This window comes from Pseudochaenichthys georgianus, chromosome 5, assembly GCF_902827115.2.
Source record: "Pseudochaenichthys georgianus chromosome 5, fPseGeo1.2, whole genome shotgun sequence".
Lineage (NCBI taxonomy): Eukaryota > Metazoa > Chordata > Actinopteri > Perciformes > Channichthyidae > Pseudochaenichthys > Pseudochaenichthys georgianus.
In genome coordinates this window covers 17244623-17270991 of record NC_047507.1, presented here as the reverse complement: position 1 = coordinate 17270991, position 26369 = coordinate 17244623, and the positions used below count along the sequence as shown (strand labels likewise).

At 40.3% G+C, this 26369-nt stretch overlaps 1 protein-coding gene and 1 pseudogene across 2 annotated transcripts; both read right to left on the bottom strand.

Moving 5' to 3' along the window:
- Nucleotides 1–545: 545 nt before the first annotated feature.
- On the bottom strand, nucleotides 546–3848 carry LOC117446163 (heat shock protein beta-7 pseudogene; annotated as a pseudogene).
- A 73-nt stretch (nucleotides 3849–3921) lies between these two features.
- On the bottom strand, nucleotides 3922–17808 carry epha2a (eph receptor A2 a). 2 transcript variants are annotated; one of them, XM_034083366.1, is made up of 17 exons: nucleotides 17639–17808; nucleotides 16753–16820; nucleotides 14630–15266; nucleotides 10705–10860; nucleotides 10273–10605; nucleotides 9638–9765; nucleotides 9343–9535; nucleotides 9122–9224; nucleotides 8810–8862; nucleotides 8592–8717; nucleotides 8312–8497; nucleotides 8139–8200; nucleotides 7566–7775; nucleotides 7260–7409; nucleotides 6811–7004; nucleotides 5253–5408; nucleotides 3922–4753 (listed from the first exon to the last, which is right to left on the bottom strand). In XM_034083366.1, the coding sequence occupies exons 1-17, from the start codon at nucleotides 17712–17714 to the stop codon at nucleotides 4645–4647; spliced, it is 2940 nt and encodes a 979-aa protein (XP_033939257.1). In that variant the 5' UTR covers nucleotides 17715–17808; the 3' UTR covers nucleotides 3922–4644. The 2 variants fall into 2 exon arrangements, with proteins under 2 accessions (XP_033939257.1, XP_033939256.1); XM_034083365.1 differs by having other exon boundaries at nucleotides 8139–8497.
- Nucleotides 17809–26369: the final 8561 nt, after the last annotated feature.

The following is a 26369-nucleotide window of genomic DNA, read 5'->3' as shown; positions in this document are numbered from 1 at the left end:
CCAAGAAATGCTGGCAAGACTTTTTGAATATTAGTCATTTAGTGTTCGGGTCATGACAAAAACTCAACAAAATAAATTAGACAGTTGTGTTTTAATTATACATTTGACATTTTTCATTCATATTTTTGTTTTTTGTTGATCAATCAAGACCCTTTTCATAAGTCTTTATTTATTTTTATTTTTTGCCTTTTTTTGTCATATCAACTATATAGGCTGACTTTGTATTACTTTTGGTTAATAATTTAAACATAGGGTAAAATAGATAGTTAAGATAAAATAATACATGCTTCATTAATAATTGGGAACATTTCTAAATTTCCCAATTTGGGATTAATAAAGTTGTTTAGCAGCAGACATGTTGATACAATTAACAAAAGTTGTGCGCATTTATTTCAACCGTCATTGACATGTTTGCCCTACATAGTTATCATTGAAAATCACTCTTTTTATAATATAGTGCATTGACCAGTATTAGGGATCTTTAATTATTTTCAGTAGTACTTCTCGTCCACCACCAGAGTTCACTAAACTCCAGCGTTGAGACGCTAAACACAGGGAGGAGATGAAAACAGTCTGTGAGCTCTGACAGTCAGGGCCCCGCTGCTCCAATCTCCATGCTCATGGTCACAGATATGGGGTCCACACTCGATGGCAGTTTGCATCGATGGCAGAAAGTGTGTGTGACTGCACCATCTTCGCAGCTGCAGAGAGAATGAGGACAGAAATTAATGAGTTGTACTCAAACCATTGTTTAATTTTACACATTTCTTTAATCATATTTCTTAAGTATGAGAGGCTTACCATGCTTCTAAATTGAAATGTATTAACATTCTTTTCCCATTTCAAATGTACATGGTCAAACAAAAAGGATTTCAAATGTGGAGATGTTCTAGCCCATTTCCAGTAATCCATTGCATTAAAGCCATTATTTTAACTTTATTCTTTTTTGAATTAATCTTGATCAGCATGTATTAAGGCTTAAAAGAAAAATCTACAGTGCAATACAAAATACTTGAACGACCTTACATATATCAAACAACTGTTTTGTGGACACATGAACAGGTCTTTTATAGCTAGGCCGACTGTGTGGCTCACCTTCTCCACTTCCACCTTTATTCGGGTGTTCGAAGTTGTGATGACAACATCTTCTGGAGAGAATCCACTCACATCGAGGGTGAACTGGAAAATGTCTCCCATGACCTGGATCTTCCCTGTTACTCACATTATGAGACTAAAACAAATTAATTTCAAATGTATCTTTCTTTAGTTAAATATCTAAGTGTGTCCATTCCTTGACAATAGCATTACATTGTGCAGCTAACATTAATTCCTGAGGTAAAAGCTACAATTAGCTTTGATTTGCAACCCTGTAACTAAATTAGAGTAACAGGGTTAATTCTTCATTGGAAAATATAGATAAAATATGATCAAACAATATTTCTGTGGTCCTGAGTATTTATTTGTCTCAAACTATGTCTCATTATGATCTACAATCAAAAGTAACATTCAACCCTGCTACTTCATGCAACCCTGTTACTCTAATTTCAACCCTATTACTGTATCATTTTCTTTTAAAATAATAAAATTAAACCAGTTTTATCCAAAAACGACATGAGTATTTAATGTAAATGTGACTTTCTTTACTTAATAGTAAAGAATGTATTGAAGAATATTTTTGAAAATACTTTGTTCTGCTTAATGAGTATTTGTAACAGGTTTGCACAAAGCATGGCACACAACAAATAAAACATCTAATAAAAAGCGTACATTTGATGCCTTAGCTGGGCAAATCACTTTGTTTGATGGTAAATTGTCCGTTTTTCCTAAATACATAACAGAAAATAATAAAAATAAAAGGTTCATTTTTCAAAAGTGTTGGTGTCTAAATTGTCCTCCAATTCTGGAATGACAGGGTGTTCTTTTTAACCTATTACCTTTCACCTCATTCTCCAGCAGCCAATCATCATGCTGCAGCCAAACTTTAAAATGATTCTCTTCTCTCCTGCAGTCAGCTGTGATTTCAGGTTTTCACGCTGCCGCCCGCCTCCTCCACATCCACCACCTTTCACCAAAGAAAGACTTAACATTTAACATATGGCATGTGTCAATAAATGTTCTTTAAACAAAATGAAGTCTCTCCTGATTGAAATACAGGCTGAAGAGGCTCTCGCATGTATAACGAGAGGCCATTCTAGTGTCTCTATGTGTGTGTGTGTGTGTGTGTGTGTGTGTGTGTGTGTGTGTGTGTGTGTGTGTGTGTGTGTGTGTGTGTGTGTGTGTGTGTGTGTGTGTGTGTGTGTGTGTGTGTGTGTGTGTGTGTGTGTGTGTGTGTGTGTGTGTGTGTGTGTGTGTGTGTGTGTGTGTGTGTGTGTGTGTGAATCAGCTGGAACATGACACAGATTGTAGATTTTCAATGTGTCACATCATTTGTTGAACTGTTGTCAGAGGACCACATTTTCTAGCCGCACCCCGGACTTGGAGCATATGAGTCTTTGTGTTTATGTGGGAAAGGGCGTGGAGCTGTTATTACACTGTGAAAGAATCAACTTTAATTATCAGGTGTGATATTTAAGGAACTCTCATTCACATCTTATTATAAAAGTGTCAATATTGCGCCATAAAATAGCTTTTAAAATGGGATCTGAAACAATTAGTCGACTCATATCTTGGTAGATCAACAATTATTTTTAACATTCAACATTCAGCCCTAAATCAAATGTTTAATCTTATTGTGCTTCTAAGATTTGTCACACTGTTCTAATTAATTTCCGGTGAAACCTAGCAGAGGGGGAGGTTAACATGTCTGAGTGAGTGACGGTGAAAGGATGGAGCACAGTTGTGTGTACATGTGACATTCTGCTTCAACTTGGCAAAGTCATCGAGGTTGATCAACTCCGTCTGGATGACAGGTTCCACCAAAACAAGCACTTCTCGAGCAATTCTTGTTAACAAAACAAAACTGTAAATACAGATCAAAGTTGAGGTCAGATCTGTTCTGATTTTCACCAGTCAGGGTAAAGAGAACATACTTTCTGACCAGGGGATGGTGGCAGAAGAAAAGGGTTAGCAACCTATATCAGGAGAGTTGATCATGTTTTGAACACTGACATTTTAAGTATAGAATACATAAAGCAGAAGAAAGGGAGAGGGAGAAGGTCTTTTTAAGATTAAAGTTGAAAATAAAGTAAAATGTACAGTTTGTATAAATCACTAGTAGTTTGATTAATTCTCAAAGGTTTTTAATTTCTTCTATACTTTTATTTAAACTTTATTCTCACATTTTTTAATTTAGTCTTGATTTACTCTATTCTTAATGTTTTAAGAGCCATTTGTGACAGCATTGCAGAGTTTCTTTTGTGAAGAGGTTGTAAGCAGAACATGTTTATCATAATCAAGTAGTCAAGTCACTTTTGAGGTTTTAGGATCTTAAATCTAGTGTTAGGCTAGCAAAAATATGAAAGGTTAGCTAGAGATATTTGATAAATATAGTTTCTTGAATGAACATTTGAGTTTGACATGTGTAATGTGTATTTAAAAAAAATAAAATTAAACACATAGTGCAGCTAAGGCTGATGGGAATGTTTTACGTATTGATCATAACCTAAGCAATGCATAAAGTACATTTTGGACCTGATGGTGGGGCTAGATGAAAAGTCTGGGATCACCAGAGTTCACAAAGGCTGTGAATGTCTGGAACCAATTTTACAGTAATCCATGTAATCCATGACACATTTGACTTCTAAACAAAAATGTCAACTTGCTGTTGGCACTACAGGAAAAGTCAGGGGATCACCAAAGTCAGCAGGGTTCATCCTCTGGGGACCATTAATGTCCGTTTCAAAGTTCATAGTAATCCATCAAACTGTTGCTGAGATATTTCAGTCTGAGCCGATAACAAACAAAAACACGTTGACGACAGAGTACAGATAGTGATCCAGTCACAAGGAAACACTGATTTTATTGAAAATCACAAAAACACAACACCTGGCAAATATGCGCCAGATCAGAGTTATTTTTCATGTAACAAATGACAAATACAAAATAAAATAAATATTAAATAAAAATGAACAGTTCGTTTAAGACACAATGTAAACAAACAAAAGACTGAGGAAAATGCATCGTATGACACAGACTAACTACAGAATGTGTGATAATTTGCCCTGAGTTGACTTTTTTTTTTAAGTAAGTCTCTTTGATCATGAATGGAAATGTAGAAAAACAAACAAATATAAGGATCCAGAAACTCTGGCAGGATAAAGTGAGTGCTTGGAAGAGAATGCCCATAATAATAAACAACATTAAATAGTTCAGTCATTCAGTAAAAACAGACCAAGCAATCTCACATTCTCACATTTAGCATTTACTTTTATAATCGTTTTAATTACAAAATCACGTGTTCATTTTCAACATATAAAACGTTTTTTTTTACATAAAGATAAATTAATTGTCTTCTGTTATTATAAAGTACATAAGTGTTTTGGAGCTAAGTCCTTTCTGAGTGGCGTAGAGGCTCCTCTTCAGTCGCGCCACACTAAAAAAAAAACCTGCAGTGTAGCTCAGTTTCACCCCCCCTCCAGTCCTCCCTGTCCGTGAGTGAAATGGCGTGGTCGGTCAGTGCACTTTGATTTGGAGGAATGCTTTAGATCACACTGCAAACACGCTGAGTGAGCTGGTCTCGTCTTTCAGACCCAGGATGCTGTACGCTATCCTCTTCATGTGACCGGGCAACCGCACTCCAATGTTCCTGATGTCTCTGAAAGGACGAGAGAAAATATATAGTTTTAAAAGTGTGCTGAAAACAATATGGACTCTGTGAGACTGCAGTGGTTCTTGTAGGGCAGCATTTAACATGGTGGAGTGTGTCAACTCGTTGAAAAACAATATCAATTATGTTTTGATCGGAAATAAATATATCCATGTATTGCAGTTAAAGGCTGTTAATAAGGGTTTTAAAAGAATGTATGTAAATATGTTTTCAAACAGTGAGCTTTAAGTAATACAAGCCGGTGAAATAACTTGTTAATGTGACGGAGCTGTTAGGGTATGTCGGATTTAAAAAAAGGCCACTGCTGTTGAAGCTGTGTTGGTAGAGAATGAGAGGAATGACATGGGCAGAGGCGGAGTGGAGTATTTCTGCACAAACTGGATAACAAATGTTCGGGCTGAGTGCTCAATACTTTCTCTGTGTTACTAAAAAATGTGGCCTGGTGCCAGAAGAATCAGAGCTGCACCTGTGCCATGTGTGCACTTACTCATGCCTCAATGCGAGCACCTGCTCCATGGTCGTGATCCCCGCACGAGCAAAGCTTTCGTTGTACTGGTTCATCTTGATGGACTCCAGCCACTCGGGCACCGACCTGAAGGTGGTGCCGTCACAGCCGCTGGTGCTGGGCAGGCGGATGGACACGCTGTGAAAAACAACGGATATATTTGAATTAAAGGTCACATGTCATGGCCATTTCCACTGATCATAATTCCATTGTTGAGGTCTACTAGAATAGATTTATACTGTGCAATTTTCCAAACTCACATTGGTTTCGCATACAGCATCTCTGTAAAGTATGTGTATTCACTCTCTCCACTAAACGGCTCGTTGCAGCTCTCCCCCCCCCCCCCTCCCTGTGAGCACAGTGTGCTCTGATTGGTCGGGACGTTGTGAATCGCGCTAAGCTCCGTGGAGGTGTGATTTCCTTGTTTAGCGATACACAGCGAAACACAGCCAAACTCACCCTGAGCACACACAAAGTCACAGCCGAAGTAAAAACAATAAGTGTGGCTTGATATTGAGTAAGAAAAAGGTCGATAAACGCTGTGAGAATGGGTCTGCAGAGAGAATTTCGCCGCGATCCCAACTGTCTGTTATCAGCCTGCAGCCAGGGAGGAGAAATCAGCAGAGCTGCTTGCACTGAGTGTGTGAGGAAGTCCGTGGATTGGTCAATTTGGACCAATCAGCGGGGGCTTAACGCAACGGCTCCGCGGACGTAACGTAACGGCTCCACGGATTGGTCCATTTCGTTCCGGGGACAACATGACATCATGATGTACCCGGAAGAATCAAATGGACAGTGACGTATCTCCAACGAGGCGTTTTGGGGAGGTATTTTCTGTTTTAGAGTTTTACTCACTACATGGTGTACTTTGAGGGTTTTGACTCTGCAGACCGTTTACATGCATAAAAACCTTCATAACACACAAGGGGACGGGTAATAACCGGAAAAGCATGACATGTGACCTTTAATCATCATTAACTGATACATGTACACCGATTGCACGTCATGAAGCTGAACAATAGGAAACAGGTTTGCAAGAGTAATTTTCTAATATCAAAAGACAAATACTGCTCTAGTTAAAGGAAAGAATGGAGACAGATCTTAGAAATAATACATTAATTGATTAATATCTGTCTCAACTATTAACACTAAATTAGAGTTTATAAATGCCTTATGTTTTATGTTTAAGTTTAGTAATTCTCCTCAGAATCTATGGAAGAGTATTAGGGCCAGGCTCATGCTAAAAGAACACCATTTTTTTTAGCTAAGCATTACGGCAATCAGAGATTAAAGTATATGCCTTAATGCAAACAGTTTTGATTTTCAAAGGATTGACATTAATGACAAATGTTAAACCTCAACTTTTATTCTCAACAATTAGACTTTATTTTCGGAAATGCAAAGAAACAAACTTTCCCCTTTATTTTTCTTCCCTTATGTCTCGCCCTAAAACTGGTCAATAGAATTAATTATACCTCTGAGAGGATTAGTGTCTTTTACACTTTTACTTTTGTACCAAATCATAAAATAATGTTCATACCGTGGATCAAAGTCAGCGATGGTTTTCAGAGACTCTGGGCACCGGAGCAGTTTGTCCAACATGGTGACAGCGTCAGTGAAGCGAGGCCGTTTGGAGCGGTCGTTCTGCCAACACTGGAGCATGAGCTGGTAGATAGCGGAGGGGCAGTCCATCGGAGCAGGAAGCCTGAACGCCTCGTTGATAGCCTTCATGACCTGAGGAAGAGCAAAACCAGTGCTTAGATCTAAAGTATATTTATGAGAGCGGTGACAGATAGTCTGAAAAGGTGCTTTGTTCGTATGTTGACTTAAACTGTTAATTTGAAAAGGATGGTGGGAAACTGCTCTGGATGTCAGGCAGCTTTTTATCACCAGATACCCAGCTGAGACTCTTAGTGGTTATACATAATAAAGTTGAACCTACACAGCCAAAACAATCCCTCATCTCAACCATAACAGTTGGAAACATACCTCATGGTTGCTCATGTCCCAGTAGGGCCGTTCTCCGAATGCCATGACTTCCCACATAACGATGCCGAAGCTCCACATGTCGCTAGCTGAAGTGAATTTCCTGTAAGCGATGGCCTCAGGGGCCGTCCAGCGAATGGGGATTTTACCTCCCTGATAGAAGAGAAACAGTAAGAAATCATATTTAATTGGTGCAGAGAGTGCAAACACAAGGCGCTGAAAGAAAAGCACTTTGGATTGGACGCTTGAGAAGGAAATAAAACAAGGGTGGTTCTCTCTATGCTTTCAGGCTGTAAAATGTAGACTTACCCTGGTTGTGTAAGTGCCCTCAGCATCATCCTCCAGCACACGTGACAGCCCAAAATCAGAGACTTTGCACTCCAGGAGGCTGTTAACCAGACAGTTTCTCGCTGCCAGGTCACGGTGGACGTAGTTCATGTCGGAGAGGTATTTCATGCCAGCAGCTATTCCCCGCAGCATCCCCACCAGCTGATATGAATGAATCTCCCCATCTCTGTCCTAAAAAGAAAACAATATTAAATAACCTTTTCTTACACTTAATTGTTAAAACATTTTCATCTTGACATAAATGTAAGTCAAACACAACTTCCTTTGTTTTATGTCATTTTTAACTGTTTATAAGGAATAGTTCAACATTTTGGGAAACATATTATATGCTGTCTTGCTTAGACTTGAAGCAAAAAAAACAATGCCATCAATTTAATGTTATCGAAAATAAAGAAATAAACAGAAAACAGATTTAAGGCAAGACAAGACAAGATCATTAGACGAGTGGTTTTTAGTTTGCACACTTAACAAATAATAAGGACTATAAACATTACGTTTATGTCTGAAGCTCAGGTCTTGACATATTGCACGTACCTTCAGATATGTATCGAGGGCTCCGTTCTCCATGTACTCGGTCACTATCATTAAGTGCTTGACTGAAATTAGAAACAGAAAATATAGGTTTAGAGAAAGAAAACCACACATGCAGCTGATGCAAATGATATGAGATTGATTTATTTGATTTCTTTCTGATGTTATGGACTCACATTTGGTGACGACTCCCTCCAGGCGGATGATATTGGGGTGCGAGAACTGACCCATGATGCTGGCCTCGCTCAAGAAGTCCTGCCTTTGTTTCTCAGAGTACCCCGGCTTCAGGGTCTTGATCGCGACGGGCACCTCCCCTCGCCCAGGAGTCTTCATCACGCCCCAAAACACTTCCCCGAACTCTCCTGATTGGCAGACAGACAGCAGGAGAAAACTTTAGGAACCATGCTCTAACTTTTTCATTAAATCAAATCGTGTTTTAAAAAGAAATACACTCACCAACACCGATGACTTTCTGTTTGCTAATGGCACTGGGGTCAATTTCTGTGACAAACTTGGCGATGGCAATGTTAGGGTCCTCATACATGTGTGGATCAACGTATGTCTTCAGAGGCTTGAGTTGATCTAGGATAGAAATAAAGACCAGATGTTTAGTCTTAATGATAACCGAGTAAACTGGTGATATTATTTTTGAATGTGCAGAATGGTTTTCTAACCTGTTGAGAAGTAAGGATCTTCAGGTCCTCCCCTGCCACGAGAGTTCATTCTTCTGAAAGGAAAACATGAGGGATTACTAAACAGAAAACAGCTTTTAACCAATTGCAGGTCAGTCTCAGCTGAAAAGACCAAGGCTGTATTCAATAGCTACACCGGCTATTACCTATAAATCCTCCTTGAGCTGTCATACCCGAATATCTTTAATTTACTCGAGCTTGTGGCACATAATCACACAGTCTGCAGCTCTGAAGATAACATTTATCTGAATGACACAGGCGTTGGACGGAGATCAGAAGCATGTTGTTACCAACCGTTTACGCAGCAACAGGACGGCCACCACAACGAGCAGAATAACCGCGACTCCAACGACTGCTCCCATCACCATGGTGGAGCTGTTCTGGGTCAGAGACTCGGCTGTGCAAAACACAGAAAGAGACACATTTAACAACTCAAGAACGAGAAATAAAAGATTATACAGAACACATTTTGAGAAATGATTGAATCTTCTATCACTTTTAAAGGTTCCTGTTACCTAGAGGTAAAGTAGGGAACTCGTGCTCCACACTGTAGCTGCCGGGGTTTCCTTCTGAGGACTGAGGTCCAGGCCTCAGTGCCTGGACCCTGAACATGTACGTAGTGTCTGGGGTGAGGTCACTGATCAAAACTGAACTTTTCTCCAAAATCAGGACTGTGTAGGTGGTCACATCACGCTCGCCCTCATCATCCTGCGCAATAAGGAAAACAGGAGGATTAGAGTCATTTTACAAAACGTTTACAGCCACAACTTTGAACGAGTGAAGGAGGGACAAAGGAGCAGTGTGTCTTACTTTTCTGCGGTACATGAGCTCGTAGCGGTGATTGATGTGGGCTGGAGCCCTGCGAGACAGAGTCCAGGACAGAGACAGACTGGTGGGGCTGCGATCATCCAGATGGATCAACGTCACCTTGGGGGGATCTAACGGTCGGTGAGGGACAGAAAGCAAAATAATGGTTAGTGACTAATCATAGACTTTGGAAAGCACATTTGGAAATGAGAGCCTTTGGGATTCTGTGTGTCACACTGCATTCCTCGTTGTGTAGTAAGCCCTTCTTTTTGTATGATGGTTTGTACTGGGAAATACAATTCTAAATATTAAAAAATGACTGTTTGGGGTTCTGAGGACAATAGACCTCTTTCAACAGCTTAAAACATTTGATTAGTTTTACCACTTTTTACACATTGTTTTATCGTTATGATTAATGTTAAGAATCATAGTGAATATAGACTGGTGCTCACAACTATTTATTTGAAAGCATTATACACAAGGATATCATAGAAAGTTGTTATCATTTCTACATATTAAGTTTCAATAGTTTTCATTTTCATTATTATTTTCACACATACTTAAAGTAAAGCCAATTAGAGCATAACACAAGGTTAAATCGGAGCAAAAATAAGAGCTTTTCTTGTGTTCGAGCTCACCGTTGTAGTCCAGAGCGGTGGTGATGCTGGCGATGGGCCTCTCCATACCGAACTGGGACACGCCGCTGTGAGTCTCCACGGTGAAGGTGTAGTTCAGATGAGAGTCCAGGTCACTAATCACAACCTCAGTGTCCTGCAGGTCTGTCGGACCCGTCTCGAAGCGGATCTTCTCGCCACATGGGACACACACGGACCCCTCGCAGTGTTTGCACTCCACACTGTAGGTGAGGTCCCTGCGGCCCCCGGTCACCAGCGGCAGGCTCCAGGACAGATGCAGCCTGCCCTCTGCTGAGAGGGTGGTGGAGGTCAGGTCTCGAGGGGCACTGGGTGGAGCTAAGGGAGGAAGTACATGACACAGAACAGTTAGCCTGATCTTCAGTAATGAGCTATTAGTTTACTTTAAAGTCAAATTAAATTGAGTGTGGTTGTTACCAGAGCAGGGGGACATAGGAGGGTCTGAAGGGGAGCGGAAGAAACCCTCCTCACATTGACAGTCGGTGGCGCCAGCTGCGGACGGCTTTGTGTTATCGGGACACACTTGACACAACTCGCCTGACACAGATGGCTTGAAGTAACCTGGTTTGCATTCTGTGTGAGATAAAAAAAGGTGTGTGTTAGTTTAAGGTTGTCTTTAGGACTAACTATAAAACAGACACACACAGGAAGAATGAATGATGTACATGCAAACAATGAAGCCGTCTCTGTAATACCAGCCCGCTCCACCCTACAGGAAGCATATTGTGAGTAACCTATAATCACTGAGCCTTTGTATCTGGAGGAATGAAAAGGGATTTCCCGGACGATCTGCCTCCACTCGCCTATTTCGCCTGAAGGCCTAATCTCAGGTCACACCGACAGTGTGAACCGGATGACAGTGGAGCATTAAATCCATCAGGTGATCTGATCTGCCATTCCCCTGTGAACCCTCAGATCATGTTCTCTGGCAGATAATATTTATGTTTTTGCCAAAGGAAATGGCATCTTGGACACTGTTGAAAGAGATGATGATGATGTGACATTTGAGCTCACTGATAAACAGCCTTCCAGGGCATGAGAGGTTAATGAACGTGCAGAGTGGACAGAAACTACAGCGCAAGAGCTGCAATCCAGTCTGAGGCTGATGTTTCCTTTCCTTCTTCCTTCCTTCCCTGACACCAGTGGCAAATTACAGCACCCAATGTTGAAAAGTTAGAAGCAGGAAATAGGAAAAACTGACAGGAACGAGTATGATTTTCAGTTTGTTTATGGAAATACACAAACATACTTTCTGAGGTGATAAAGGGCTCCAGCACAATATAAACTTTAATAACTTTAAAAGAAGATATTTTCCTCTCTCTGCTTTCATTCTGCCGCCTCCCCCCGGCTGGAGCCTTTCATCTGGCCCCTGTGCTGGTGGCCGTGAGAAGAGGTCGAGTGAACCCTGAATTTAAGACGCGGTCGCCTTACTTCACCATTCAGGCAGAAGGACCTTTGCACTCCAAGTAATGCCGCAGTGGAGGAGAAGGAGCAGGTTGATTTTGAGTAGGAGGGATAAAGATGAATGGATGGATGGGGGATGGGGGCAAAGGTCTGAAGCACCAACAGAAGTTCTCCCTGGGGAGTCACTTGGTGGCAGTGGGGGTGCAGCAGAGGTCTTTTCAAATAAGAAAAGGGGGCCAGTCCATTTCATCCTGAGCTGCAGCAGCAGGACGTCTGTCACGTACCAAAGAAACTCCAGCCCTATTCATCCATTGTCTCTGAGATTGGACAGAGTGGGGCCATAAATATGTTGCTTTTCTCATTAAACAACTTGCAAATGGCGGCATTCGTGCAATGTCTGCAAACATTGTAAACGCTAACTTAGGCAACGATGGATTCTCATAATTACATTGAATTAAAGTCTAAGCGTCTTTTTGTGAGTCATCAAAAAGTGTTGAAATACAGTTTTAATTTGATTAAAGCTGCGGTGATTAACAGATTAGTTGTCAACTATTTAATTATTTAAATAAAAACTGATTTGATTATTCAGTATTTTATTTTACTTTTTTTTTTTTTTTAAGTAGTCGAAGATTCCAAATCCTGATTCGACTTGACAATGAAAATAATTGTTGGTTGCAGCTCTACATTCAATCCAAAACGTTTCTTCAGCTAACTTTAATTGTCCCCTTCTTGATGAAATCGTCCCACGCTCCTTTCTGCACACATTAAAGGACTTGTGTTCTGCACCGGTGCATCTGTTAATTGGATCTGTTTTCTGCTCTTTGTGTCGGCCCATTGTTCTAATGAGTAGGAACACGGATTAGGGAGCTCGTTGCGTGTGTTAACAACCGGATGAAAGAGCAAAGGGAGGCAAAGCGGGGCATGTCATTGGCTAACAGCTGTCCTGTTGCTCCACTAATCCTCTTGACTAAATTACACTCCACACCTAACTAAGCAGCCACGAAACTAACCACCCTCATGCACCAACTGTTGACTGACTCCCCACCCTCCGACTGGGCACAGGACAACCTTCTCATTTGTGTCAGCATTCCTCCTCTTCTCCCTTTACTTCCTGTTCCCACAACAGTTGTTCTCTTTAGGGGAATGCAGGCCATTAGCCTCGAGGATATCACTTTCTCTGGTGTACTTGAAAATAGGGAGTTGGAACAAACTACAGCATTATAATTGTTTTTTAATTTGTGTATTAAAACATGTTTCCTGCATCCTAATACTAAGGTCATCCTCCAGACTTTGGAATCACAGATTTTCCCCGTCATAATATTTCCTATCTTTCCCAGCCAACTTCCGTTTCAGGTGCTGGGCTCAGAGTCCACTGTGGTCAGAAACCTCAAAGACTGAAGCATTCCTCTGCCGTGACTTCCTCCCCGCCTTCCGCTTTATTCTTTCTTCATTTTTACAACCCCAGTACAAGATTCACTCTATGAACCACTGTACTTATCTATAAAAAAGGTATGTAGCGCTTACAATAACTTCCATAAACTTGTAGACTTGCAACTAATAGATGTTTGGTCTATATCCTGTCACAAAATAGTTTTCAAATATATTGTTTTGTCCAACCAGTCCAAATATAACTCAAGCAGTAAATCATTTCAACAGAAAAGCTACAATTATTTTTGAAATTTTGGAAGAAAATAAGAAGTAAACGAAGTAACAATTATCAAAAGAGTTTTCAATTACTCTTTTGTCAATCAACTAATCGCTTAATACTTTAAGCTGGTTAGAGGGATCAGTTGAGTTACAAGAAATGACTAGAAAAAGCCAGCTCTGCCAGTCAAGGTGACTCGGAGCATCAGGAGTCATAAACCGCAGCCTGACTCAGTCTAACCTCTGGCAGGCGTGTCGGCCTCTTCCCTGTAATTGTGGTTCCTGTCGCCTTAGCAACTGGCCCAAAACAAATACTTGCGAGCAGAAGACATAGCACTCAGGTAGTTATGCTGACACATTCACACGGCTTCTTCCTTCAGTCAATCAGTGCTGGAGGTGACGCGAGGGTGAAAGAATTCCTTTCAAATGTCCCTGCAGCCGACTGAGCCCTTTCTCCCTCCTCCCCCTCCTCCTCCTCCCCGTCCTCTCTCCTCCCACGCTTCCTCCAGACGCTCAACACACCACGCCCGAGAAGCCAGAGACAAATTCCACACGAACAGTTGGAGCACTTACTGTATAAAAACCGCAGCTATGTCTTTTACTGTACATCTATTTTATTGTTTTGATGTATTCACAGGTCCTTCTCTGGGGCTGTTTACATAGCTTTCTTTGTTTTAAAAACCACCTGTCGAATATCTAAATGTTTGGAAAGTTTATCCTCATGTCCCCTTAAGTTTTTTACTTTTGTATTCTACATACCAAAACTATACTTCCTTGATTTATTTATTTAAAAAAAAGGCACAACAAACTCAAAGCCTTCTGAGAATTAGTGTGTGGTGTGGAAATTGGACATAGCTTCTTGTACTGTGTCATCACCTCCAGACATCGACCTATCCATACAACAGCCCCATTCCTGAGTCCTGAGGAAAAGACTGTGGAAAGAATCTGTAAAGAGATGAGGCATTGATGGGAGGCTGTTGACATTTCCCTCAGTGGATTTATCATGGAGCAATCTGCGGTTGCTGTAATATCAAACACAACAAACCGGCTTAGTCATCTTCCCCGTTTCCTACGCTCCCTCCTGCCGTACCTAACCCACTTCAGCACAGATACGCCAGAGATAGAGTGCTTTTGTGAAAGACTTCCAAACAAATCAGACACAATTAACATTCCTCAGCGCTCATTCCTCACATGTTGTCAGAGGAGTGGTTGGAGGTGCTTCACTTACTACAACTCACATGGCAACGTAAACCCTTCTCAGTTGAGTGCGTGGCAGTTTTTTGGCTGTGCTTACCTTGGCAGGATTCCCCGGTGGTTTCATAGCCGGCGAGACATTGGCACTGCCCCACGGGAACCACCCATTCTCCCTCAGCTGTGCAGTAGATGCGTGGGGTGGCCTGGCTGAAGGCATTCTCCACACAGGCTCCCTCCACCTCCCTGAGAGAATCCGCCACAGTCTCCGGGAAGTCCGCCAAGCTCTGCACCGTGGCTGGGCACGTCTTGTAGTAAACTCTGACAGACAGCAGCGCCACACACGCGCCCATGTCCTGAAAAGCCAGGTAGAAGCCCTTTCTAGACAGAGGCCCCATGGCCCTCGTCTCCATGTTGACCTTCAGCACGCGACCCCGTGTGACCTCGTCAGGAGCGATGGTGGCCACTTTACGAAACTGGCCTTTACGGAAGTTGGTTCCGACGTCAGCGTCGGCCTCTGAGATGAAAAGGTTGAAGGTTTCTTTGCAGGCGACTGAAGCACCATCAAAGGTGTTGCAGTCTCTCACAATAAAGCGGAGCTCCACAGAGACTCGAGTGGCTCCCGGGCGCCGCTGGATGAATGTCGTGCGTAACCAGTTGTCCTGTTCCGTAGAGTCAACGCTACACACACTGTAGGTGTAGAATAGCGAGCCGTTCACCACCGTTTGAACTATCTCCCACTTAAGGAAAGAAAAAGACAAAAAGAGAGGAGATGGATTAGTGTAAGGGGCAAAAGTCACTGTCAGACAGCTACAATAATCAAAGGAGTTTTCTTTCAGGGAATAAGTACAGGGTTTGTTTGCTTTGTTCTTGTTGAGGGATTTATTTATGAGACACCTCTTCTTTCATGCTGACTGAGAAGCTCATAAAGAGCAGGAGTGAGCTGGAGCTTTTTTCCACACATCAAGATTATTGGCCTAGACATGTGCCATGCTCTCGACGTGTGTGGTTTTCCACTAACACACGAGGCCACACACACACACACACACACACACACACACACACACACACACACACACACACACACACACACACACACACACACACACACACACACACACACACACACACACACACACACACACACACACACACACACACACACACACACACACACACACACACACACACACACACACACACACACACACACACACACACACACACACACACACACACACACACACACACACACACACACACACACACACACACACACACACACACACACACACACACACACACACACACACACACACACACGGCAGTTTAATGAGCTTTATAAGCACAGTGGCATGCTAAATTGGCAGCAATTAAGACTTTTTAAGAGAGGGGAGCAATGACGAGCAGAAACATTAAAAGCCTCAATTCAATATTAAGATGTAACACCTCATACTAGCAGCACTGGTGTGTTTGCAGTTATATTTCAATGATTAGACATCACTTGAAATTACTATCCAACTTGAATAGTCTACTTAGGAAAGTGTACACAGCATTTAGCAAATCAAATATTAGCTGAAACCACACATTGCAGGTCCCTGTTACAAATTTAAATAAACGTTTGTGAGAAGTGTGAGAAAGTTGGATTAACACAAAGCAAAGTCTGATGGACAAGGGGAAATCCTATCTGATCAAAGGAGAACCCTTAGATCTTTGAGAACGTAAGAAGAAACGTGGCCCACACAGTGGAAGTGGCCATGTCCTGTGTCTTTTTTTAGATGGAAAGCCACTGAACTATAGATAGAGGGATGCTTCTCCACACATGGAGCAGTCTTTCTTTCTCTTTTACTTATGTCTAACCACAACTGTACAGATCATCTTGCTGTTGATGTCATCTCCAAAGTCAGAGAGGATTCACAAGAAACCTTGTTGGAATGAGCTCCTGTGATAATGTAGGTTGAACCTTGGTATTTTAATGCCATTCATACATCTGTCATAAAAGGTTAACGTCAACATACTGTAATACTAGCTTAACTCTTACATTTCTCAGAGGGATTCATTATTCTATGAGAAGAAAGAAGCCTCTTTTGCTAAATATTATTGATTTCCTCACATCGGCTTGTCTTGCGCTGATTTTGTTTCCATAAGTTGTCTTACTCAGAGAAAGAAAGTTTCAAGTCTTTAACCTGAAGTCTTAAAAATGCCAGTTGGGGTATAAATACTCACTCCGTTCTCATATGGCAACGTCAACCACCCCAACTCTGATCCTGAAGCTCTCATATCCAGCAATACTTCTACAGACACAAACAGAAAAACATATATTACAGAGTGACAAGAACAAAATGACAATGAATAAAAAAACTAAAACATTCGCTTCAAATGACATCTAAATATGTTACAGACCTAAACTTGTGTCACACACATAGCATATGTTTTTAGTTGTTCATAAGGCTATAAAACAATTAGAAAATGACTACGATCTGACTGTACTAAGAAATGGTGTGGCTTGATCTCCGGGAACAGCAATTTTATGAGGGCACATGCCATCCTTTGACGGTCTAATCGAGCATGTCGGTCTGATTCAGGACTTCATTGACCGTGTCCTCCAAATCCAGGATACAGCATTAATAATGTCTGAGAAAGGCGTGGGCACTTAAATTGCCATGACGAGCGAAATACATGAATCTGAACCACAAGTAAAAGAAAAGTCTAACATGTTAAGGCAACTCACAGGTGCCCTTTAACCCTAAATTGGCAAAGGCCATTCAAATTGTAAACGTAGCGTAATTCTCTTAAAAGACTGGTAGGTTGTATAAAAGAAAAGTGATAATGCGATATTTTTGAAGATTTAAATCAATTTGAAAATTAGAGACAAGGTTTAGGCTTCGTGAAGGGATATTATAAAAGGCAACCCGCACTATATAATATTTTACACTGGCTTTCTGACTAAAACACAACAAAAATAGGTAGGCCTACTATATTTTAAACACATTTTAAAACAGAAGCAAAACTTAAAACCGGCTATCAAATTCCAACCTCCTGACTCACGATGTGCGCAACAGCTCGGATTCATTAAGTTTTTAGACAACACGTAAAACAGTAGCCTACTTACGTTCTTTCGACTGGAGGCTGATGAAGACGTGATGAAAGAATAAAAAGAGAAACAAGTAGACCCGACATAACTCCATAATTCCGCACAACTTTTATAAAAAGTCGTGTTTTTAAATCCCGAAGTCTCTCCTCCGTCGGTCTGTCCCACACTAACTTCACTCTACCGGCTCACTGAGCCCATTCACAAACAGGTGGCGTCATAGCTCCGCCCCGCACGCTCTGGAATGTTGAAGTTCTCCAAATATGGTAATTTAGGGGCGGGGCCAGATGTATTTGACCGCACCTGTTTTCATTCATAAACTGTACTGCAACAGCCTCACTGTATTGATTTTAACGTGTGTGTATGATTTTCATGTACTGGTACATTTTTGGAGTTTTCTGTTTACACAACATGTTCTCATTCAGATTAGTGAAAATAAACATCACAAATTGTATGTCTTCAATATTTTGGATATTTATTTTCTTCGAAGAGGTGTTTATTTCAATTGTCAAATTGCTTCTCTTGATGTCTCTTGAATTCACCAACAGCTAGCTGAATGCTTCACTTGCTCATTTAAACACAGTTTCAGAAAACGTGTTGATCAAATGTGTTTTACAGTGGCCATGGGATAAAGTTGAATACACAACCTGTTATACAAGAACATAATACTGAGCGATGAACAAAGGCAGATTGTTTGTAATAGTTATTAATTACTGGTTATTTGATATGGGACTTTAAAGGGTAAGGTCATTTGTGGTGGTTTTATATTTCAAAGGTTAGAAAACCTTTCTTTGGATTCTTACTAAAAAAAATCTGTCTGTACCTGCAGCGTTAACTGCATGTTTTATGGCCAAATCTTTTAATGTTTACTTTGATGATTTCTTTTGATGATTTTGACAAAGGTGTTCTCAGGTTTCTGTCCTGGAAATGTTTTCAAATGAGGACATATTTGATAAGATAATGTCTAATTTGTATATTCAGTTTTCTTGGAATATAAAAGTATTGTGTTAATATAGGCAATCAACTGTAACTTTCATGTGTATATCTATTAGTTAGAATTTACCTTGTTTAATTGTAATGCTTGCCCTTGATTCATCAATATTTGTTAATTAATAGATCCATATCATGTCAAAGTCTATAGGCCTACATGTAATCTTACTGTTAATTTGAATGTCTGTCTTTCACAAGTAAAGTGTAATTCAAATATAAAGCTTATGGGGTCATCACACCATCATAAAACCATAATACTAATATGGAAATATAATGAAATACACATCACACAATACACAAACTACAATGTACTAATACTGACTAATACACACACATTACCTTGCTAATTTAAAGTACAATTAACTCAAATGGGTGCAGCCATTGTTTGTTTATTCATCACTTAGGCCTTACCTTTGTGGTAAAAAATATAATATTTGATATTAATAATATTTCAGTCGGTAAAGTGTTTTAACTGACTCAAGGATGCCACTCAGGGAAAAACTACAATTATAACAAAAATACAAGAAATAAATAAAAGTACCAAAGTATAGAACAATTCAACCAAAGTACAATACTTTGTATTTAAGAAAGCCATTAAAATGTCAAGTCAAATATAAGTACCATAAAATTGCACTTGTACTTATATGTAGTAACTTTCAAATGTGATTTTCTGAAGGTCAGTATAATGATAATTGCTATTGTTTAACAAATTAGTATTTACATTGTTATAATGGACCTGTCTACAGTAATGTGGAGCAATACACTGAATGTTACTCTGTTCAATTATTAAATGTTAAGCTTTGACTATATTTAAACAAAGTAATACAGGCATTTTTTTTCTTAAAAAATAGTTTATAATAAAGATGAAACAGCAAAGAGTATGTCAAAGATTTTCCTTCAACTCTCTCTCTCTGATTTTTATTTTATTTGTATTAACAGTAGATTTGGTGTCTTGCACATGGCATGGGAATTTAATTAAAGACAGAGCACCGAGCTGAACCAGTGCATAGATGCCAACTCAGTCCAGCTCGGATACATTTGCACTTGGTGTTTAAATATACGTTTACGCTATCTCTGCTGGGACGAGAAATGGAAGTTCTGTATGTAGCGAACAATATGTGTCCGTTTACAGTACAAATATGTTTGCGCTTTACCAGTCTTTCCATATGAAAGCGTGTTTAAGCTGGACAATCTTTCCGACCGTCTCCAAGTAATTGCCCGAATCCTCCAAATGTCGCCCAGGACTTGTCTTTCCCACGACTGGTAAAGGAGGGGTCAAGTAGGAGGGGGTGGCCTGGTATGAATATATGACTATTAATGAGACGCTCCTCATAGAGAACCTTACAATTTGGGTATGAATATGTGTCCACAATGAAGATCTAACAATAGCATCACCTAGCAACTCTTATCTTGAGGAATTTCAGAGTCAAGTCTTCGCTGTGAAGCGCCGCGTACTTGGAAAGAAGAGCCCCTCAATTTGAGAGCCAAACACAGCCAGACACCCTGACAAAGACCTCCCAAAATATCAACTGAAGAGGCGGACATTGTCTTGTCCAACGTTACTATACACGGACATTAATCATACAACAGACGGAGTGAAAGATGTTGGTTAAATAATAGATTAACAAGTTAAGTGTGGGCTGATTTATGGCTTTCTGACCTTCAAATCAAACTGCTTACAAAAACTAAATGTAGTTTGACATGATAATTTCAACACGACGGGAAAAGAAGAACAAAACTGTCCCTTTCTTAATAAATCATGCACTGCAAATTAAGATGCGCCTTAACCTCATAATGACATTGTTTTTTAATGTTACATAATCATCATATCATGGTGAACTTTTTACTCACAATGGTAAAAGGTTACATTTCAAACATGGTTCCTGCAGCAGAAAAAAGGTTGTTTGAATTATATTTTCTTCAGCTGTTTGTCAACCTAAGCCTCCACAAATATCTGTTGTACACGTTCAAGTATCACTTATTTTAGTTAACTATATTTCACAATTTGTATCTTCGGGATATAGAAAGTGGGATCTGTTTTTCAAACCCAGACAGGCCCAACACAACGCTTGAAGATCCAGAAATCTCTCTCTGTTTTGAGTGTGAACTGACACTTGAAGGAAACTCTCCATCTTAAGCACTACCTTTCTCTCCTCACTTTAACGGTTTTGATACACAACGAGGTACGCTAAGGTGTTATTTTCAAGTGTGTTAATGCTTAGGTTCTGAGAAGTGGTTTCTGTTGTCACCCAGTTCTCAAAGGAGTCAAAGGTTAACACCCTCTCTAGCACACAAGTATGCAAATGCTTTCGTTACAATACAGGCTTCTTTTTATCCACCTAACTGTGCATGCGTGCTGCTGGAGAGCAGACTCACATCAGCGCCCTAACACCCCCTCCTCCTCTGGTCGCAGGCTTGTGAGGGTGATGACAACACAAAAGTACTTCACACTGGGGGCTGGGTCTGCATTTTGTGGGTCAGTGAATGGCAGGCCGGAGCAGCAACGCCATGTCATTCAGAGCCTGCCCCCCTCACACCCCCTGCTTTCCTTACACTTCTCGTGGTATCAGCAAACAGAGAGGTGGATTAAAGAAAGCACCGGGGAGTTTTTGTGTACTAACAACACGAAATGCACCTACTGTTTCCCACCATCTCAGTGAGGCCCCCAAAAGCCTTGTTAAGAACTAACGGATTCACGCCTTTGTTTATTCGTTCTGATGACTACAGCCAAACCACCAGTAAAGAAAGAAGTACTCAGATTATTTACTTAAGTAAAATAGAAATCCACATTCACCAATAGTAATCATTTACCAGGAAATGTGCTGCCAGTACTGTCACTTAAGTAAAGGTCAGAAGTATTTGAAACAAAATTAACTTAAAGTATAAAAGTAATGCAAGTGTTTCATGATTTCAAAATCAAAAAGCTTTATTGGCATAAAGTATTGCCAAATGTAATTTAATATTAATTAAAAGTATTACCTGATTTCTTAAGGAATCATTATCATTGACGCTTTAATATACTGTACAAGCAGTCATTTGATGTTAAAGTTAACTGCATAAAATGTTGGGTTGGTATTAATGACAATGTATTGTATTTTATAAAATAATCATGTATTTTGTATTTTTAACCAATAAAGTAACTAACAAATGTAACTGGTAGATAAAGATGTTGGGATAAAAAGAGGAAGCAAACAAAAGTGTGCTTAAGTATGGCAATTACATAAATGTACTCACATTACATTTCTACACTGCTTTTATTAGTTGCTTATTTATTTAGTTGGTGTCTCAAATACAAATACATTGGGCCTTTCAATAAAGCAACATTCCTGAGCTTGAAATAGTGGTTTCATCTTTATTTTTCTAAATAATATATTTTAAAAGTCTGCTTGCAATAAAATAATGTGGAGGTTTCTGCTTTTCATTCTTGTCTATCTGACTTTAGCCAGATAATCAGACTGGATTTAAACAACACAAATTACAAAATAAATGATTCAGAGGTCTGGAACAACACTAAAGGAGACATGGCATTTTTGAGATAATCCGGTGGGGTTTTATGAGCCTATGAGGTAAAGCTATTCAACCCACAAGGAGTGTGTAATCCTTCTGATAACATACAAATCACACAAGGTCAAAACAATCTTGTGTGTGACGACAAAAACATGAGTTATCTTAGCCAAACAACAGGACACTGTTCAATTCACTGCGTGTATTGACACTGTATGGAACCATGTACTGATAAGCTTTACTCAAATAAACTACAACAGAGACTAGGAAGTCACTAATCTTTGTGAGGTCAATACAGGTACATAATGTCTCTCTCCAAAGCTGAATAAAACACACATTGTAAAGAATCTGCCAACAAAAGTGTGCGCTAATAATTATAACACCATAAAACCAATCCCAAACCAGCCTCCTTTTATGTTCCCCACAAACAGGATGGCTGTTGAGGAAGCTCCTTCATTCAGTGCTCTGTTGTCTGCACTGAAAAGCCATTGTTTTTGTACCCTCTATGTTCCCAGTGATCTCATTTTAAAAGCTCCACATGCCACCTGTGAAAAACACTACCTCTCTACACTGGAATTTGGGGTGGGTGTCTGTTGTCTACATGGGATATGTTGTGTGCAGTGTAGCGTTCAGAAACAAGAGATAGAACAAGCTCCGACACGTTTGTCTCTTATGATGGGAAGAAATGTGGGAATGTGGTTAAAAACAGAGAGCATTAGTCATACATTCATCTATGTGTGGCATCGCCCTGATCACTCATCGCTGCCTGCATTGGCACTGACCTCATCAAAGAGCAGTTAACGCTGTAGGTACAGGCAGATATTTTAGTTATAATCCAAAGAAAGGTTTTCTCACCTTTGAAATATAAAACCACCACAAATTACCTTACCCTTTAAAGTCCCATATCAAATAACCAGTCGTAAAAAACTATTTAAAATAACCCTAACCCTAACCTTTGTTCATTGCTCAGTATTATGTTCCCGTATAGGTTGTGTATTCAACTCTATCCCAGGCTGGGGTCACTGTAATCCTCCTCGTCTGGCAGGAGTGGGGGGGGGCGAGGCCAAGACTGAAAGTGAAATCTCCTCAGTAAAGACCCGTGTTAAATGTAATGGGTGTTGGCAAAGGGGCCTAATAAAGATGACAGCACACATTCATATGCATTCGTTTGTGTGCTCAGCTTGACGAAGTCTGCCTCACAGGCTTAACAAAGGGGAGGAAGGAAGCCAGGGGCTGTGGGGAATGCCTGGGGGGTGGGCGACAACACACACACACACACACACACACACACACACACACACACTGTGGCCCTACAGCTTGCGTCCTGTGGTCTCTCAAGTCTGAAGTTATAGCAGTGACAGCTGGGGTAGCACGCTCTACATGGGCTCATTCTCCCCTTAGCAGCTAACCCATTCCCTCCCTCCCTCCCTCCCTCCACACACACACACACACACACACACACACACACACACACACACACACACACACACACACACACACACACACACACACACACACACACACACACACACACAGGCTCACACGCACACAGTCTGTGAGACAGACACACATTCAAACAAGCACTCACACACAGGATGCTCCATCCTGTTTACTGTTTACATTTCACACTGACTAGCCAACTTGGGAGGGCCTACAATTTGATCACAGGCATTACAGCTGTTTGTAAGGTAGCAGTGTGTGTGTGTGTGTGTGTGTGTGTGTGTGTGTGTGTGTGTGTGTGTGTGTGTGTGTGTGTGTGTGTGTGTGTGTGTGTGTGTGTGTGTGTGTGTGTGTGTGTGTGTGTGTGTGTGTGTGTGTGTGTGTGTGTGTGTGTGTGTGTGTGTGTGTGTGTGTGTGTGTGTGTGTGTGTGTGTGTGTGTGTGTGTGTGTGTGTGTGTGAAGAGCAGTGTTAAAAAGGCAAGAACATTTTGTTAAGCTGTTAAACTCATTTAGAAACTTAGAAACAGCAGTTACCACATTATATTTTGATCTTTATCTTCCTAAACTGGAAAAGGAGCTGTCACTGAAGAACCGCTCTTGAAACAGCAGAAAATAAGTAGCCTCTCTTCTTTAGAGATTTCCCCTATTATGTATAATATTAAAATTGAACATATTTAAGTTTTGGACTGTTTTGAGCTGAGCCTTGGACACTGGGAAAATAAGAAATGTTTCAAATTTCTTCTGACATTTTATAGACCTACAAATATTTGATTTAGCTAGCAAGTCATTTACATATTGTAAAGATTGTTCTCTTATAAAATGAGATCATCAAGAGCCTACAGATTAAATGTTACCTCTTGGCTAACTCTTACAGAAATGCCTTTTAATGAGCACTGTCCCTGCTAAATTAACGTTTCTAAATTTCTAATTTCAGCCGCTCACTTATCTATATATATATATATGTGTATAAGGGCCATAGCTGCTGAGTCACGGTATGCGCTGTAACGACCACAACTGTTCAGAGGAGGAAAGGGAGGACCAGGGAGGGCGGCTGGCAGTGTGGTCAACAACAATCGGATCATTCTTTGGCCAAAAGGGCACCTGCTTTGTTTGAAGTAGGTCTAGATTCAGAGGGAGACAGCTGGACAATGCAGAGCAAACAGGAACTAATGTTTATCCACTCAAAGTCAGCAGTTTGTATTGTGATTTTGTTTTGCAAGAGGCCAGTTTTGCAAAATGACAAGCCAGGGGGCAAGTCAATAAACAATCATCATTAAAGTTTGCAGATGAAATGAATGGCCCGTAACCTGCAAATTATTTATTTATAAATGAACTCACCTATAACCTTATTAACTAAATTGACTGGGCACAACAGTTGGAATAAGGTCCATTCTTTACAAATAAATCTGATTGCATTTAAAAGCTGTAAATGCATTTGAGTTGTGCATGCTTTACATTTGAATTACAACATTGAACATATCATAACCTAAACTATGAATGACAAATGCTGTTACAAGGACAGAATAATAATAATTGAAAGCACTTTTAGTGTTTGTGTTGTGCTTATTACACACTTATAGGATCTGAATTACCCACATTTCTGAGTCACTTTAGCTCCCCTCAGCTAATGTATCCCTGTCGTGATCAGTCACTATGCATTGGCCGTTGTTGACATCTCGGAGTACAGCTGTTGTTTGCCAGTTTGCGTTGGTGCTTCAGAGCTGATGGCATTTGATTGATGAGTTTCAAACTGAAAAGTCAACGGCTGAAGTGGAAACAAGCAGCTATAGCACACTGACACCAACAGAGGTCCCTCTTGTGTGGACAAAACCCTGCAGTGCACAGCTGCCCCCCAGTGACAGTGATTTGATACATCATATCAAATACTTGAGTTGAAGTTGGTGAATTATTCAGGAAAAAACACAAGTAAATTCATTTAAATGTGCTAAAGGTCATCTGTTATTTTAAGGTATTGTGCAAACAATCGTAGAGATGTGTCATAAATTAATATAATACTCTAACCCTTTTAAAATAAATGTTTATTTTACGGATAAATTGCTATATTGCTTGTCTTAAACAATACTTGTAATTCATGACTGTAGGCCAATAGAATTAAACTTTGCAGAAAAAGACAGGCACGCACATCCACTACTTCATTTCATTCCTTAAATCCATACGTCAAATTTAACTAAGCTGCTTTACGAGAGCCAAACAAAGCTTTTGGCAAAGTCTGCATGAAAAAATACTTCTAGTATTATTACTGCTTTTCATTTCACACTGAATGTAGTATACTGAAGGCCTCGCCCATCCTCATCACCTGCATGTAGTCCTTTCTTGTAATGTAATTATACTTGAACTGCACAAATGTGTTATTATTTTTTGTTGATAGTTAAATCTAAGTCACACATGTAAACTGCTTTATTCCCTCAAGTTGGAGTACTAGATATCTAAAAATATCCTATCTATACGGCGCTGGCCCTGACTAATCACAGGTTGGCAGGGGCATGACGTGGGCCTCGTCTGATTGGTCAATCCCTCCATTTTTTTTCACCAAGGGAAGCCAATTTCGGCTGGCCTCCTCTCGTGACAGTGAGTGCAATCTACTGGTTTACCATAACATCTAGAGGGGCGCTGTTTCACTCTTTGTAAAATACTCATTGAGAATGGGGGAGAGATGGGCCGGCAGCAAAACACAGCAAAGAAGAATTTCCGAAACTAAACGAAGTGTTTTTTTTTTATTTATTAAAATTATAACTACAATCCGAAAAAACAGGGCTTCCCTTGGCCTCCAGGAGAAAACGCCACTGCTACTGAATGC